Here is a 19,034-nt window from a genome sequence, read left to right on the forward strand (position 1 = left end):
AAAAAAAAAAAAAAAAAAAAAAAAAAAAAAAAAAAGAAAAAGAAGAATTACAGACCAATATCCCTGATGAACACTGATGCAAAAATTCTCATCAAAATACGAGCCAATAGGATCCAACAGTACATTAAAAGGATTATTCACCATGACCAAGTGGGATTTATTCCTGGGCTGCAAGGTTGGTTCAACATGTGCAAATCATCAATGTGATACAATATATTAATAAAAAAAGAAAAAGAACCATATGATATTCTCAATAGATGCTGAAAAAGCATTTGACACATTACAGGATCCTTTATTGATCAAAACTCTTCACAGTGTAGGGATAGAGGGACATACCTTAATATCATAAAAGCCATCTATGAAAAGACCACAGGGAATATCATTCTCAATAGGGAAAAACTGAGAGCTTTTGCTTTAAGGTCAGGAACTATGGCAGGGCTGTCCACTGTCACCACTGCTATTCAACATAGTACCAGAAGTCTTAGCCTTAGCAATCAGACAGCAATAAGAAATAAAAGGTATCCAAACTGACGTCAAACTCTTGCTCTTTGCTGATGATATGATACTTTATGTGGAAAACCCGAAAGACTCCACTCCAAAACTGCTAGACCTCGGCGGGGAAGTAGGAGGAGGCACCTTTTCAACTTGTACCCCAAAGTGAGCTGATTACCTACCAAAGAACTCCAATCACCCATGAAATCAGCCTGAGATCAGAATTATACACGTCTGGATCTCTACAGGGGGAGAAGACGCCAGTGGGCAGGTAAAGTGGAGTAGGAACGGTGACTGATATCAGAAGATAAACAAAAGGGGGAGGGAGCCACCAGAGGCGACCCGTTGGAAAGTAATACGCAATACGAGCGAGAGTGCCCTGCATCTGGGGACCAGCATTAACTTGGAGACTGGTTGAAAGCACTCCAAAAGAGCAAAGGATCTCGGGGGGGGGGGGGGGTGGTGGGAATGGGGGGGGGGGGGGGGGGGGGGGGGGGGAATTGTGGGAATTGGGATGGCTAGGGACAGGGGCTTAAGTCCCTGGTCCCAGGACAGCCTCCCCTGGTGCTAAGGCAGAGAGAGTGTTGCGGAGAAACCAGCTCTTGGTCCCTAAGCCGCCAGCGCGCCGAGAACGCTGGGGTCTGTTTCCTGTGAGGGGATGGGAGCCACAACGGGCGGCAGAATGCGAGAGTCCTGCTATAGAGCCTGAGATACTCCCCTGAGAGACGTATAAAAGCCAAGCTGGTGCCCTTTGATACATGCCATTGTTTCAGAGCCTGCACCAAACTCTCCCCCCAGAGAGGTGCGCAAAGGCCCAGCCTGGTGCTCTCGGACCTGCGCCCCATTTTCAGAGCCTGAGACCCGCGCGCGAACCTCAGCCTTCCCTGAAATTGGTGCGCGCAAGCTAGGTGCTCTTAGACCCAGAAAGACCAGGCACTCCCAGCCAGGGCCAGTGGGAAAATCTCAGTGTGCAATCGCTGCTTGGAACCTCTCTGGCGGTCTGGAGCCGCCCAGACAGCCGCCACTACCTTGGCTTTGGGTACAAGCAAAAGATCCTGCATCCCCAGGGACCTTGATTTGGAACCTGCTCTTCCAGCAGCCAAGGGGGAATTTATTTAGGCTCTGCAGCCAGACTGAGGCTTCTCTCTGAGAGGGAGATCAGGGTGCGGTTTGTTTTCCTCTAAAACTACAAAAACCATCAAAAGCGGTCAAAGTGAGGAAAAAAAAAAAGTGAACAAACATAAAAACCGCCAGAAAACAAAAGCCTGAAAAAACAAAAAACAAAAAACAGTTTTCTCAGAGCCCACCCCCTTGAGGGGGGCGGGAGGACTTAAGTCAGGGAGCATCATTGACTCCCACTATTCTGGTTCATTTAAGTCAGGGAACATCATTCATTCCCACTATTCTGGTTCATTTTTTTTTTTAATATATATAGGTAATTTCTTTAACCTAATAACCATCACAGCGAGCTGTCCAGTACATCAAATTCTGTAATAACCTTCTAACCTGAACTTTTTGATACATACACCTATGTTTTTCTTTCGCATTTCTATTTTTTTAATTCCTTTTTTTAAATTTTAGTTTAGTTTAGTCTAGTTTATTCCTTTTTATTTTTATCTTCTAATATTCATATAGAGTTAAACTTCAAAGTAATCCCCTTTCCCCAATCAATACTACCCCTATAGGTAAACTAATTTTTAATCCCCCTTTATCTTAGGAAAGTTGAGTCCTTTAACAAAGATATCAAGATACATCCAGGAAGAATCAAAACAACCTTCCTCGCACACACTGAGAATTTATAACCACTCTCCATCTTTTTCTTCCACAAGTGTTTCAGTGTTTTTGGGTTTGTCCTGATAGTATATAAATCTTACACTTGGGGTTCTTTTTGACGAGGTTCTTCCTTTATTTGCATATATATATATATATTTTTTTCTCTTGTCATATACTTTTATCAGTCTTTTTGTTTGTCTGTTTTTGTTTGTCTACTTCATATATCTTACCTTGGGGCCCATATGGGCTGAACCTTCTCTTTCATCTTCCCTTTCTTTCCTGTCTCTCTTTCTATCTCTTTTCTTTTTCTTTTCTTTTGTGTCTCGTTTGGGTGGGGAATCCTGATTGCTCAGAAGTGTTCCAGGGTGTATCTTGACTGCACCACGGTTAATACATCCAGCTACATCTGTTCAGTCATCTCCCACCAAAATGACTAGGAGGAATGCCCAACAAAAGAAAAACACAGAGGATGGACCTTCTGCAACAGAGCTAATGGATATCAACATAGACAATATGTCAGAAAGAGAATTCAGGCTAAAAATTATGCAGGCAATAGCTAGGTTGGAGAAAGCCATGGATGACCAAACAGAATTGATTAGGGCCGAGCTGAAAGCGACCAGACAGGATGTTCACAATGTTAGGGCAGAGCTTAAAGTTACCAGGGAGGAGGTTCACAATGCTCTCAATGGGTTCCAATCTAATCTAAACTCTCTCAAAGCTAGGGTAACTGAGACAGAAGATAGAATTAGTGATCTGGAAGACAAACAGATAGAGAGAAAGGATCAGGAGGATCCTGTTTTGTTCCAGGCTTAGAAACAACAGCTTAGAAACCACGAAAACAGAATCAGGGAAATAAATGATGCCATGAAACGTTCCAGTGTCAGAATTATTGGAATCCCTGAAGGGGAGGAGAAAGAAAGAAGTCTAGAAGATATAGTGGAACAAGTCCTTCATGAAAATTTTCCCAATCTCGCGAATGGAACCAGCGTTCATGTACTAGAGGTTGAACGGTCTTCACCAAAGATTTTACATTCCAAAAAAACATCACGACACCTGATAGTCAAATTGAGGAATTATAATTGTAGGTATAATCTATTGAAAGCCACTAGGGCAAAGAGGCTCCTTACTTACAGAGGAAAGCCCATCAGAATAACGTCAGACCTGTCCACAGAGACCTGGCAAGCCAGAAAAGGCTGGCAAGATATATTCAGGGCACTAAATGAGAAGAACGTGCAGCCAAGAATACTTTATCCAGCAAGACTGACATTCAAAATGGATGGAGAGATAAAGAGTTTCCAAGACCGGCAAGGCTTAAAAGACGATGCAACCACCAAGCCGACACTGCAGGAAATATTAAGGGGGGTTCTATAAAAGAGGAAAAATCCTAAGAATAGCATTGAACAGAAATATAGAGACAACCTACAGAAAGAAAGACTTCAAAGGTAACTCGATGTCAATAAAAACGTATCTAGCAATAATGACTCTCAATGTGAATGGCCTAAATGCACCCATAAAATGGCATAGGGTTGCAGATTGGATAAAACGACAGGACCCATCCATATGTTGTCTACAAGAGACCCATTTGAACCTAAAGATACACCCAGACTGAAAATGAAGGGATGGAGAAGCATTTTTCATGCCAATGGGCCTCAAAAGAAGGCTGGGGTAGTGATTGTCATATCAGATAAATTAGATTTTAAACTAAAGACTGTAGTCAGAGATACAGAGGGACACTACATAATCCTTAAAAGGACTATCCACCAAGATGATCTAACAATTGTAAATATCTATGCCCCCAATATGGGAGCAGCCAATTACATAAGAAAGCTGTTAATCAAGATAAATAGTCATATTGATATGAATACACTAATCGTAGGAGATCTTAACACGCTTCTTTCAGAAATAGATCATCGAAGCAGAAAATCAATAAGGAAACAAGAGCATTGAATGACACATTAGAACAGATGGGCCTCATCGATATATACAGAACATTCCACCCTAAAACAGAATACTCATTCTTCTCAAGTGCACATGGAACCTTCTCAAGAATAGACCACATACTGGGTCACAAATCAGGACTCAACCAATACCAAAAGACTGAGATTATTCCCTGCATATTCTCAGATCACAATGCTTTGAAACTGGAGCTTAATCACAAGGAAAAGTTCAGAAGGAACTCAAACACTTGGAAGCTAAAGGCCACCTTGCTTAAGAATGCTTGGATCAACCAGGAGATCAAAGAAGAACTGAAACTCATGGAAACCAATGAGAATGAAGACACTTTGGTCCAAAACCTATGGAATACAGCAAAGGCGGTCCTAAGGGGGGAAATACATAGGCATCCAAGCCTCCCTCAAAAAAAATTGAAAAATCCAGAACACAGCAGCTTTCTCTACATCTTAAAGAACTGGAGAATCAACAACAAATCAAACCAACTCCACACATAAGAAGGGAAATCATCAAGATTAGAGCTGAGATCAATGAGGTAGAAACCAAAGATACAGTAGAACGTATCAATGAAATTAGAAGTTGGTTTTTTGAAAGAATCAATAAGATCAATAAGCCACTGGCCACAGTAATCCAAAAGAAAAGAGAGAAAGCCCAAATTCATAAAATTATGAATGAAAAGGGAGAGATCACAAGTAACACCAAGGAAATAGAAACAATCATCAGAAGTTATTATCAACAGTTATATGCCAATAAGCTTAGCCACCTTGATGAAATGGATGCATTCCTGGAAAACTATAAACTCCCAAAATAGAACCAGGAAGAAATCGACAATCTGAATAGACCAATATCTAGTAATGAGATTGAAGCAGTGATCAAAAACCTCCCAAAAAACAAGAGCCCAGGACCTGATGGATTCCCTGGAGAATTCTACCAATCTTTCAAAGAAGAAATAACACCTATTCTCCTGAAGCTGTTTCAAAAAATTGAAGCAGAAGGAAAACTTCCAGACTCTTTCTATGAAGCCAGCATTACCCTGATCCCCAAACCAGGCAAAGACCCTACCAAAAAGGAGAATTTCAGACCAATATCACTGATGAATATGGATGCTAAGATTCTCAACAAGATCCTAGCAAACAGGATCCAACAGCACATTAAAAAGATTATCCACCATGACCAGGTGGGATTCATCCCTGGGCTACAAGGATGCTTCAACATTCACAAGTCAATGTGATAGACCAAATAAATAAGAGAAGAGAAAAGAACCATCTCAATTGATGCAGAAAAAGCATTTGACAAAATCCGGCATCCGTTCCTGATTAAAACGCTTCAAAGTATAGGGATAGAGGGAACATTCCTGAACTTCATCAAATCTATCTATGAAAGACCCACAGCAAATATCATCCTCAATGGGAAAAAGCTTGCAGCTTTCCCACTGAGATCAGGAACAAGATAAGGATACCCACTTTCACCACTCTTGTTCAACATAGTATTAGAAGTCCTAGCAACAGCAATCAGACAACAAAGAGAAATAAAAAGGTATCCAAATTGGCAATGAAGAAGTCATACTCTCTCTCTTCGCAGATGACATGATTCTTTATATGAAAAACCCAAAAGACTCCACCCCAAACTACTAGAACTCATACAGCAATTCAGCAACGTGGCAGGATACAAAGTCAATGTGCAGAAATCAGTAGCTTTCTTATACACTAACAATGAAAATACAGAAAGGGAAATTAGAGAATCTATTCCATTTACTATAGCACCAAGAACCATAAGATACCTGGGAATAAACCTAACCAAAGAGGTAAAGGATCTGTACTCGAGGAACTGCAGAACGGCAGAACACTCATGAAGGAAATTGAAGAAGACACAAAAAGATGGAAGACCATTCCATGCTCTTGGATAGGAAGAATAAGCATTGTTAAAATGTCTATACTGCCTAGAGCAATCTATACTTTTAATGCCATTCTGATCAAAATTCCACCAGTATTCTTCAAAGAGCTGGAGCAAATAATCCAGAAATTTGTATGGAATCAGAAGAGACCCCGAATCGCTAAGGAAATGTTGAAAAACAAAAATAAAACTGGGGGCATCACATTACCTGATTTCAAGCTTTATTACAAGTCTGTGGTCACCAAGACAACATGGTACTGGCATAAAAACAGACACATAGACCAGTGGAACAGAGTAGATAGCCTAGATATGGACCCTCAACTCTATGGTCAATTAATCTTCGACAAAACAGGAAAAAATATACAGTGGAAAAAAGACAGTTTCTTTAATAAATGGTGCTGGGAAAACTGGACAGCTATATGTAGAAGAATGAAATTTGACCATTCTCTTACACCGTACACAAAGATAAACTCAAAATGGATAAAAGACCTCAACGTGAGACAGGAATCCATCAGAATCCTAGAGGAGAACATAGGCAGTAATCTCTTCGATATCAGCCATAGCAACTTCTGTCAAGATATGTCTCCAAAGGCAAAGGAAACAAAAGCAAAAATAAACTTTTGGGACTTCATCAAAATCAAAAGCTTCAATGAGTCAAGCAGACAAAGACAACCATCATATGATCTCCCTGATATGAGGAAGTGGTGATGCAACATGGGGGCTTAAGTGGGTAGGAGAAGAATCAATGAAACAAGATGGGATTGGGAGGGAGACAAACCATAAGTGACTCTTAATCTTACAAAACAAACTGAGGGTTGCTGGGGGGAGGGGGGTTTGGAGAAGGGGGGGTGGGGTTATGGACATTGGGGAGGGTATGTGCTTTGATGAGTGCTGATTCACAGACCTGTACCCCTGGGGATTAAAATACATGTTTATAAAAAATAAAAAATTAAAAAAAAAGAAATAGAAAAAAAATCAAAAGCTTCTGCACAGCAAAGGAAACAGTCAAAAAAACAAAGAGGCAACCCACAGAATGGGAAAAGATATTTGCAAATGATAGTACAGACAAAAGGTTGATATCCAGGATCTATAATGATCTCCTCAAACTCAACACACACAAAACAGGCAATCATATAAAAAAATGGGCAGAAGATATGAACAGACACTTCTCCAATAAAGACATACAAATGGCTATCAGACACATGAAAAAATGTTCATCATCACTAGCCCTCAGGGAGATTCAAATTAAAACCACATTGAGATATCACCTTATACCAGTTAGAATGGCCAAAATTAACAAGAGAGGAAACAACATGTGTTGGAGGGGATGTGGAGAAAGGGGAACCCTCTTCCACTGTTGGTGGGAATGCAGGCTGGTGCAGCCTCTTTAAAGAACAGTGTGGAGATTCCTCAAGAAATTAAAAATAGAATTCCCTATGACCCCGCCATTGCACTCCTGTGTATTTACCCCAAAGATACAGGTGTAGTGAAAAGAAGGGCCATCTGTACCCCAGTGTTTATAGCAGCAATGGCCACGGTGGCCAAACTGTGGAAAGAACCAAGATGCCTTTCAACGGACGAATGGATAAGGAAAATGTGGGCCATATACACTATGGAGTATTATGCCTCCATCAGAAAGGATGAATACCCAACTTTTGTAGCAACATGGACGGGACTGGAAGAGATTATGCTGAATGAAATAAGTCAAGCAGAGAGAGTCAATTATCATAAGGTTTCACTTATTTGTGGAGCATAACAAATAGCATGGAGGACATGGGGAGTTAGAGAGGAGAAGGGAGTTGGGGGAAATTGGAAGGGGAGGTGAATCATGAGAGACTATGGACTCTGAAAAACAATGTGAGGGGTTTGAAGTGGCGGGGGTGGGTGGGAGGTTGGGGTACCAGGTGGTGGGTATTATAGAGGGCACGGATTGCATGGAGAACTGGGTGTGGTGAAAAAATAATGAATACTGTTATGCTGAAAATAAATAAATTTAATTAAAAAAAAGAAACTGCTAGACCTCATACAGGAATTCATTATAGTGTCAGGATATAAAATCAATGCACAGAAATAATTTGCATTTCAATACACCAATGACAAGACAGAAGAAAGAGCAATTAAGGAGTTGGGTGCATTTGCAATTGCACCCAAAACCATAAGATACATAGGAATAAATCTAACCAAAGAAGAAAAACATATATACTCAGAAAATTATAAAGTACTCATGAAAGAAATTGAGGAAGACAAGAAGAAATGGAAAAACTTTCCATGCTCATGGATTGGTAGAAAAATTTTGTGAAAATGTCTATGCTACCAAGAGCAATCTACACATTTAATGCAATCCGTATCAAAATACCATTAGTTTTTTTTCAAAGAAATGGAACAAATAAATCTAAAATTTGTATGGAATCAGAAAAGACCCTAAATAGTCAGAGGAATGTTGAAAAAGAAAAAAGAAAAAGTTGGCAGCATCACAATTCCAGACTTTAAGCACTGCTACAAAGCTGTAATAATCAAGACAGTATGGCAGTGGCTGAAAAACAGGCATACAGATCAATGGAACAGAATAGAGAGTCCAGAAGTGGATCCACAAACTCTATGGGCAACGAATCTTCGACAAAGCAGGAAAAAATGTCCAGTGAAAAAACAGACAGTTTCTTCAACAAATGTTGTTGGGAAAATTGGATAGCCACATGCAGAAGAATGAAACTGAACCATTTCCTTACACCACATACAAAAATAGATTCAAAATGGATGAAAGACCTCAATGTGAGAAAGGAATCCATCAAAATCCTTGAGAACACAGTCAGCATCCTTCCTTACCTCAGCCAGAGCAACTTCTTCCTGGAAACACCGTCAAAAACAAGGGAAGCAAGGACAAAGATGAACTTTTGGGAATTCATCAAGATCAAAAGCTTTTGCACAGAAAAGTAAACTCTGTTGCACAGAGTCAACAAAACCAAAGGACAACTGACAAAATGGGAGAAGATATTTGTAAATGACATATCAGATAAAGGGCTAGTATCTAAAATTTATAAAGAACATACCAAATTCAACACCCAAAGAACAAAGAATCCAATCAAGAAAGGTACAGAAGACATGCAGAGACATTTCTGCAAAAAAGACATTCAAATGGCCAACAGACACATGAGAAAGTGCTCTACATCCCTCAGGATCAGGGAACCAAAACCACACAGTGAGATACCACCTCATCAGAATGCCTAAAATTAAAAAGTCAGGAATTGACAGGTGTTGACGAGGATGCAGAAAAAGGGGAACCCTCCTACGCTGTTGGTGGAAATGCAAGGTGATGCAGACACTCTGGAATACAGTATGGAAGTTTCTCAAAAAGTTGAAAATAGAGCTACTCTATGACCCAGCAATTACACTACTGGGTATTTACCCTAAAGATATAAATGCAGTGTTCTGAAGGGGCACGTATACCCGAATGTTTAGAGTGTCAATGTCTACAATAACCAAACTATGGAAAGAGCTTAGACGTTCATCAACAGATGAATGGATAAAGAAGATGTGGTATCTATATACAATGGAATACTATGCAGTCATCAAAAACCATGAAATCTTGCCATTTGCAACAACGTGAATGGAACTAGAGGGTATTATGCTAAGTAAAATGAGTCGATCAAAGTAAGAAAATTATCATATGATCTCACTGATATGAGGAATTTGAGAAAAAATACAGAGAATCCTAGGGGAAGGGAGGGTAAAATGAAACAAGATGGAACCAGAGAGGTAGACAAAGCATAAGAGATTCTTAATCTCAGGAAACAAGCTAAGGGTTGCCAGAGGGATAGGTGTGGGAGGGATGGGATGGTTGTGTGATGGATATTGGGGAGGGTATGTGCTATGGTGAGTGCTGTCAATTGTGTATGAATGATGAATCCCAGACCTGTACCACTGAAACAAATAATACATTATAAGTTAATAAAAAAACCCCTCACATTGAGATACCATCTTACATAAGTTAGAATGGCAAAAATTGACAAAGCAAGAAGCAACAAGTGAAAAGGGGAACCCTCTTACACTGTTGTGGGAATGCAAGTTGGTACTGCCACTTTGGAAAACAGTATGGATCGTCCTCAAAAAATTAAAATAGTGCTACCCTATGACTCAGCAATTACACTACTGGGTATTTACCCCAAAGATACAGATGTAGTGAAAAGAAAGGACCCCTGCACCCCACTGTTCATAGTGGCAATGTCCACAATAGCCAAAGTATGGAAAGAGCTGAGATGCCATTCAACAGATGAATGGATAGAGAAGATGTGGTACCTATACACAATGGAATATTGCTCAGCCATCAGAAGGGATGAATACCAACTTTTGCATCAACATGGATAGGACTGGAGGAGATTATGCTAAGTGAAATAAGTCAAGCAGAGAAAGTCAATTATCATATGGTTTCACTTATTTGTGGAACATAAGGAATGGCATGGAGAACATTAGAAGGAAGGAAAAAATAAAGTGTGGGAAATGGAGGGGGAGACAAACCACAAGACACTATGGACTCTGAGAAACAAAACTGAGGATTTTAGAAGAGGGGGGTGGGGGATGGGTGAACCTGGTGATGGGTATTTAAGGAGAGCATAGATTGCATGGAGCACTGGGTGTTATTCACAATCAATCAATTAGGGAACACTACATCAAAAACTAATGATGTACTGTATGGTGACTATCATAACATAAAAAATACAAAATGCTAGAAAAATAAGTAAAATGCATACTTCTAAAGGGATCTTGTGCCTAAACTCTAGCATAGTCTCCTTAATCATTCCAGGGATACAAAAATATCTTAATGTTTTCTCCATACATGTTAGTGACTCTAGGGTCTGTGCAAAGGTCTGTATGTAAACTTTAAGAAGAAAACACAGAGAAAAAGCCTTATGAAGTTGGATTTGGTAATGGTATTTTGGATATCACACCCAAAACACAAGCAATAAAAGAAAAATAGATAAACCAAATATCAAAATTAAAAACTTTTGTACAAAGGATAGCATAAAAAAATGAAATGATAACCTAATGAATGAGAGAGAACATTGGCAAATCATATATTTGAAAAGGAACTGCTATCTAGAGCATATAAGAATTCCTACAACTCTCTTACACTTTTGGTGGGAATGCAAGTTGGTGCAGCCTCTTTGGAGAACAGTGTGGAGATTCCTCAAGAAATTAACAATAGAACTTCCCTATGACCCTTCCATTGCACTACTGGGTATTTGCCCCAAAGATACAGATGCAGTGAAAAGAAGGGCCACCTGTACCCCAATGTTTATAGCAGCAATGGCCACGGTCACCAAACTGTGGAAAGAACCAAGATGCCCTTCAACAGACGAATGGATAAGGAAGATGTGGTCCATCTACACTATGGAGTATTATGCCTCCATCAGAAAGGACGAATACCCAACTTTTGTAGCAACATGGACGGGACTGGAAGAGATTATGATGAGTGAAATAAGTCAAGCAGAGAGTCAATTATCATATGGTTTCACTTATTTGTGGAGCGTAACTAATAGCATGGAGGACATGGGGAGATGGAGAGAAGAAGGGAGTTGAAGGAAATTGGAAGGGGAGGTGAATCATGAGAGACTATGGACTCTGAAAAACAATATGAGGGTTTTGAAGGAGCAGGGGGTGGGAGGTTGGGGTACCAGGTGGTGGGTATTATAGAGGGTAGGGATTGCATGGAGAACTGGGTATGGTGCAAAAACAATGAATACTGTTATGCTGAAAATAAAAAATAAATTAAAAAAAATTCTTACAACTCAACAATAAAAATAAAACAACTCAAAAATGGGCAAAGGAGTTCAATAGGCATTTTTCTAAAGAAATGTACAAACAGAAGATGGTGAAGGACATCCTAAGTTTGTCTGGTTCCTCACATACACCTAGATAGTTGTCTAATCATTCTAAACACATGAGAAGTCAATTGACAATCTGAGAAAAGAAATGCTGCAAGTCTACAGGTAGAAAAGTGACCATCTTTTGAAAGATGGGAAGTTAGATGAATCCAGGGAGAAATAGCTGAGGATACTGCATAGGTAGGAGCATGCTTCTGGAGCAGTAGAGTGTAAAATCAAAACTTCTTGCAGTGTATTACATTGGGGGATGTCCCTGGCTTAAAGGTATTCAGGGGGCAAAGTGGAGTGGTATTCCAGATGGGACAGTGTGATTGTAGGATCCCCACGGTCACAAGAACAGGTATGCCCAAATGTGGCAGAGTTCCCAGGCATCAGAGCAAGGAAGCTGGGTGAGAACAATGAGTCTAGGTACCAGTTTTCTGCTCTGCCATGCCTTAAACTGTGAACCATTGCAGAGTTGTGTGACTGCTTTCCTGGGAGGGTCCAGCAAAAGGCAATAGTGAGGCAAGACCCTCTCTCATCACTTGGAGAAAAATAGCTTGTATCTGAACGGCAGGAGTCAGAAAAATTTGGAGTTTTGAAACTCGGTCATGCATCTGAGATAAAAATGCTCAGTCATAGGCTGGGTGAACCCAGATTAGCAATGAAAACCAGGGAGACAAGAGTCATTGACTACTTTTCTGTGAGGGCTCATTGAAGAGTTGGGGGAGTGAGTTTTTAGCTCCAGGACTAGAGAGCAGGGCCCCATCAGCACTGAAAGCCTTCAAGCAGGAAAACAGTGCCACAGAGTGGAGTCCAGAGCTGCTTACGCCAAGCCCTAACTCCCTTCACACTGGAGGTACATTTCCACCAGGGCGAATGCCACTGAGAGTCAGTGCAGCAGGCCTCCCCTCTAGAAGACCAACACAAACAATTATTTCACACCAAGTTTACAGATCATAGAAGGCTGCAAAACTTCAGCACTTGAGGGAAAACAGTATACAGCATTCTTTATTCTTTAGGCTTTCAGTATTATTTTTTTCCAGTTATTTTCTTATTTTTTCAATTCTTTTAAATTTTGTGTTTATATGTACACATTATATACATATTTATTTTTTCCCATCATTGTATTTCACTTTATATTAAAAGTCTTTTTTTCTTATTTTTGGGTCTAGTTTTAAAAATTTTTATTATTTTTTCTATTTTTAAATTTTTATATTTATTTTTTAAATTTAAATTCAGTTAACCAAGGTATAGTACATCATTGGTTTTGATATAATATTCAAATGTTCATCAGTTCACTATAACGCCCTGTGCTCATCACATCATATGCCCTCCTTAATGCCCATCACTCAGTTACCCCATCCCCCATCCACCTCCCTTTCTGCAACTCTCAGTTTGTTTCCTGGAGTCAAGTGTCTCATATAGTTTTTATCCCTCTCTGATTTCTTCCCATTCAGTTCCCCCCCACACTCCTATTGTCCTCTGCACTACTCCTTACGTTCCACATATGAGTAAAAGCATATAATTGTGTTTCTCTTATTGACTTATTTCACTTAGCATAGTACTGTCCAGTTCCATCCAAGTTGATGTAAGTGGATCTTGTTTCCTTTAACAAGCAGACTAAAACATACCCAGGATCTGGTTCGTTTTATTTTGTTTTATTTATTTTGTTTTTGTCTTTGTTTGCTTTGTCTTTTTTTATTGTTATTATTGTTTTTTTCTCCTCCTCTCTTTTCTTTTCTGGACAAAATGACAAGATGGAGAAATTCACCCCAAAAGAAAGAAAAGCAGGTAGTACTCCCTGCCAGGGATTTAATCAATACAGATATAAGTAAGATGTCTGAATTAGAACTTTAGAATGATTCTAGATACTAGATAGGCTTGAAAAAAGCATGGAAGACACTAAGGAATTCCTTACCTCGAAATAAATGAAATAAAATCTGGTCAGTCCAAAATTAAAAATTCTATAACTGTGATGCAGTCCAAAGTGGAGGACATAAAAATGAAGATGAATGAGCAGAAGAAAGAGTCAGTGCTATAGCAGATTTATATCTGTAAAATATAAAATATTTTCATGATGGAAAATAATGAAGCTGAAAAGAAGAGAGAAAAAAAAACCTATTAGATCACAAAGAGAGACTTATTTCCATAAAGCAAAATAATAGCTGGATAATAGGGGGCCCAGAAGATGAAGAGAGGGAGAAAGGGGCAGAAGGTTTATTTGAACAAATTATAGTTGAGAACTTCTCTAATCTGGGGGAAGGAAACAGGCATTCAGCTCTAGGAGGCACAGAGAACCCCTTTCAAAATCAATAAAAATAGGTCAACACCCCGACATATAATAGTGAAGCTTACAAATTTCAAAGATAAAGAGAAAATCTCAAAGCAGCTGGGTACAAGAGGCCCTGAATCTACAAAGGCAGACACATAAGGTTGGTAGCAGACCTGCCCACAAAGACCCGGCAGGCCAGAAAGGACTGGCATGATATATTCAACATGCTAAACTGGAAAGTGTGCAGCCAAGAATACTTTATCCAGCAAGGCTGTCATTAAGGATAGTTGGAGAGGTAAAGAGTTTCCAGGAGAAACAAAAACTAAAGGACTATGTGATCACTAAACCAGCCCTGCAACAAATATTAAAGGGATCCTGTGAGCTCAAAAGTAACAGAGAGAGAGGGAGGGGGCATACCCCAAAGTAGTAAAGACCAGAAAGGAACAGAGACAATTAACAGGAACAGCAATTTTACAGGTAATACAATGGCACTAAATTAATATCTTTCAATAATTACTCTGAATGTAAATGGGCTAAATGTTCCAATCAAAAGACATAGGATATCAGATTGGATTAAAAAAAAGACACATTGATGTGCTGCTTATAAGAGACTCATTTTAGACCCAGAGACACCTCCAGACTGAAAGTGAGGGGGTGGAGAACAATTTACCATGCTAATGGAGATCAAAAGAAAGCCAAGGTAGCCATCCATATTATCAGACAAACTAGATTTTAAAGCGAAGACTGTAATAAGAGATGAAGAAGGATACTATATCATAATAAAGGGGTTTATCCAAGATCTAACAGGTGTAAATATTTATGCCTCTAACTTGGGAGAAGCCAAATATACAAACCAATTAATAACAAAATTAAAGAAACTAATTGATAATAATATAATAATATTAGAGGACTTTAATATCCCACCCATGAAAATGGCAAATCATGGAAGCAGAACAATAACAAGGAAACAAGTGTTTTGGATGATACACTAGACTAATTGGACTTCACAGATATATTTAGAGCATTTCATCCAAAAGCAGCAGAATACACATTCTTCTTGACTGTATATGGGGCATTCTCCAGAATAGATCACATACTAAGTCACAAATCAGGTCTCAGCCAGTACCAAAAGACTGGGATCACTCCCTGCATATTTCCAAACCACAATGCTATAAAACTTGAAGTCAACCACATGAAAAAATTTGGAATGACCACAAATATGTGGAGGTCAAAGAACATTCTACTGTAGAATGAATGGGTCAACCAAGAAATTAAAGAAGAATTAAAAAATATATTTTTTATTATTAAAGCAAATGAAAATGAAAACACAACAGTTAAATTCCTTTGGGATGCAGCAAAGGTGGTCCTGAGGGAAGTATATAGCAACACAGTGAGAGAAGTCTCAAACACAAGACCCAACCTTACACCCAGGAGCTGGAAAAAGATGAGAAAATAGAGCCTAAATCAGAAATAATAAAGATTAGAGAAGAAATCAATGATACAGAAATACATAAAAAAAGAACAGATCAATGAAACTAGGAGCTGGTTCTTTGAAAGAATTAGCAAGATTGATAGACCCCTAGCTGGACTTATCAAAAAGAAAAGGACCAACATAAATAAAATCATGAATGGGGGGCCTGGGTGGCTCAGTGCGTTAATGCCTCTGCCTTTGGCTCAGGTCATGTTCCCAGGGTCCTGGGATCGAGCCCCACATCAGGGTCTCTGCTCAGCAGGGAGCCTGCTTCCTCCTCTCTCTCTCTCTCTGCCTGCCTCTCTGCCTACCTGTGATCTCTGTCAAATAAATAAATAAAATCTTTAAAAAAATAAAATCATAAATGAAAGAGGAAGGATCACAACCAACACTGAAGAAATACAAACAATTATAAGAGAATATTGTGAGCATATATATGCCAACAAATGAAGAAATAGATAAATTCCTAGAAACATATAAACTACCAAAGCTGAAACAGGAAGAAGTAGAATACCTGAACAGATCCAAAAGCAGCAAAGAAATTGAATCAGTAATCAAAAATCTCCCAACAAACAAGAGTCTTCCTAACTCCAACCCTAATGCCTAAGAGAGAAATCATCACCTCCCTGGGCTGGGCCAAATATCATTGAGGCAAGACCTGCTCAGAGCAATTCAGAAGTCCCTTCACTAGACAGTGAGGAGGAACTTATTCCAGGGGACAGAGCGGCTCCCAGCTCTGCTGGTTTTGTTCAGAAGCCGGTGGCTGGCCACACACTTGCCCCCCCCCCCCCAACCCCCAGGTCATCAGCTTCCACAGAGAATAAGAGGAACCAGAGGCAGTACAGCCTGGGATGCTGTAATCAGGGTACACAGGAAGCCAGAGTCCTGTCATCCCTACCAGCCTGTGGGCTACTTCATCCAACTTCCAGATCCCACCCCCTTTCCAGGAGATAGCAAGTGCAAATATCTTCCCTACTCTACATCCCAGAGTGGTTTTGAGGATGAAGTGTAAGTGGGAGGGTTTTGGAAACCAAAATGTGCTTTAATAATATTATTCTCATACCACTGATAGTATTGACCCAGTAAAGTTCATTCTCAATCCAACACGCCAGTTAGAAACGAATATCCACCCAGGATGAATATCCACCCCCTTTCCTTCTCTGAGGGCTACAGGGTGCCCAAGGCACAACCCAGCTTCCCAGGACAACAGCTGGCCAGACCTAGCTGTTCTGGAAGTGCACTAAATCCAGAACATGGTCTCCAAGGGGTTGAAGAAGGAAGCAAAAGTCTGGGAAGGAAAGCAAAGGATTTTCTAAGCAGTGACAGTCTGAGAATGCCCACCAGAAGCAACAGGGCAATCTCTCTGGTGCCCAGTAAAAATAGAATCCACGTGGGTGAAAAGCAACACAAGCAAAAAACCATACAGACAGAAACTGAAACCCAGCGAGCTTCTAACTAGAAAGAGCTTCTAGCAATCACCTGCCCCTCCAGCTGTTTAAGGGACATGCAGGGCACAAATCCTGGCCCTGTCAGAGGAGGGACTGAGAGCCACCCCAAAACCCTATTGTGGCCTTTTCTCCTTTCCAAAAGGAAAAGTCCCAGAGAACAAATTCTTGTGGGCATTCCTTCTGTCTCAAGAACGAGTCTGCAGAGATTTCTTGAGGGAAAGAATCCCCTTTCCCTCCCCTCACGGAAGCTGGCATCCCCTTTGGTCCCCTCTTGCCCATATTAGCCTCAGGGATCGCTCTGCCTTTGGGGCGTTGGGTAGGGCAGGAGCGCCACTCACTTGTCCAAGATGAAGTAAAGATCAAAATTACTCTGGCATTTTTTGGACTCGTCTATCCGGATCTCCGGTAAGTAGCGGCTCGGACCGCTGTTGGGTTGGAGGACTTTCCCATGTGGGCGGGGGTTGTGGTGTTGGCTTTTCCTGCTCTGACCGGGTTCATTCATGTCTCTGGAGGCCTTGATCGTGTGCAGGAAGCTTCCGGCTCTCAGCAGCGGAGGCGGCAATATCAGCAGCAGGAAGAGTGCAGGGCCTGGCAAACCCAGGCTGCGGCTTCCCATTTTCTGGGCCGCTCTCGCGATGTTGCTGGATTCTGGCCACTTCAGGTCGCCCCAGGCTGCTGCCTCGGTGGACTCCTCCTGTGCTAAGGAAGACTCTGCCTCTCCAGCCCTTTCCCAAGACCCACTTCAAGCCTCCACCTGCTACCTGCCCTTTGGGCGGAAGAGGTAAGTGGCTGGCTCTGGGGCGATGGCCCCACTACCTGCGCTTTCCTTCCTCCGTGCCCCCAGGGCAGAAGGCCTTGTTATGATGGGCAGGAGGGTTGGCATGGTGACTTTATGACCTGCCGCTCTGCTCAGTGTCCTGACTTCTGACAACCCCAGGCAAGAGTCCTGGGATTTTTGGGTGGGGGCGGGGAGTGGGGTGGGATAAGATGAGGCCGCCATTTGTCTCGTATCCTAAACCCTCCAGGTGGGCATTAAAATCCTCAAGATCCTGCTTTTTCATAACTCAAAGGTGGCAGCTGAGGTGGCTTAGATGGGGACATCCCTGTGGGTGAAGAGGTCCAGGAGCTGGGAGACTAGAGTACAGTAATCATCATTGATGTGAACACTGAAGCCACCCATGGACATGGAAGGATCTAGAAGGTCTAGAAGGTGAAAGCATTCCAAAGTCCTTTGTGAATGAGGGACATTCCAGTTATCTACTGCTGTGTAACAAACCACCTGCAAATTAATGACATAAAACAAGAACCATTTCCTATGTGCACAGTGTCTGTGGATCAGAAATGTAAAGAGAGCTGAGTGGAGATGGCTTGTCTCTGCTTCATGGAAAAACATGGAAAACCCATTTGCTCTTTCATATAAATTTTAGAAACACTATTTAAATCTCATATAAATTTTAGATCTTCTTGTTCTTACCTCTTACTTTTCACTTAGATCATAGGCTTATGATTCTTCTAAATTGATTCTAGATAACTTTACACACTGTAGCCTCTGAGAACAGTAGGAGCTGATAATTGCCATGAGCAATACTTTCAAAATATCCAGTTTTGAATTTAGATTGGCCATTGGCCATTTGTTTTAGTTGCCTGATCTTATGAAAAGTCTCCCCAAATTTTTAATACTTGATTACAGTAACACTGTAGTTAATTAATTTAATTAATGAATTAAATTAATTAATTGATCATTAATGTATAGATACTCTTTGGTCTGATTTGAATCTGCCATCTGGACTCCCAGTATCAGTGAACCTGGCAATGTCTCCATTTATTTATATCTTTTCCAGTGCCTTGGATATAAATTTCCCTATGAAGACCCT

The 19,034-nt window shown here is 40.6% G+C and overlaps 1 protein-coding gene across 1 annotated transcript in view; it reads right to left on the reverse strand.

Moving 5' to 3' along the window:
• ANTXRL (ANTXR like) overlaps positions 1–17,776 on the reverse strand; it is a 61,138-nt gene extending 43,362 nt beyond the window's left edge. Inside the window, exon 1 of the mRNA XM_059397689.1 lies at positions 17,499–17,776. Within this exon, the coding sequence (XP_059253672.1) occupies positions 17,499–17,776 (278 nt within the window). The remainder of the gene's footprint in view (positions 1–17,498) is intronic.
• Positions 17,777–19,034: the final 1,258 nt, after the last annotated feature.

The sequence above is a fragment of the Mustela nigripes genome, chromosome 4, assembly GCF_022355385.1.
Source record: "Mustela nigripes isolate SB6536 chromosome 4, MUSNIG.SB6536, whole genome shotgun sequence".
NCBI lineage: Eukaryota > Metazoa > Chordata > Mammalia > Carnivora > Mustelidae > Mustela > Mustela nigripes.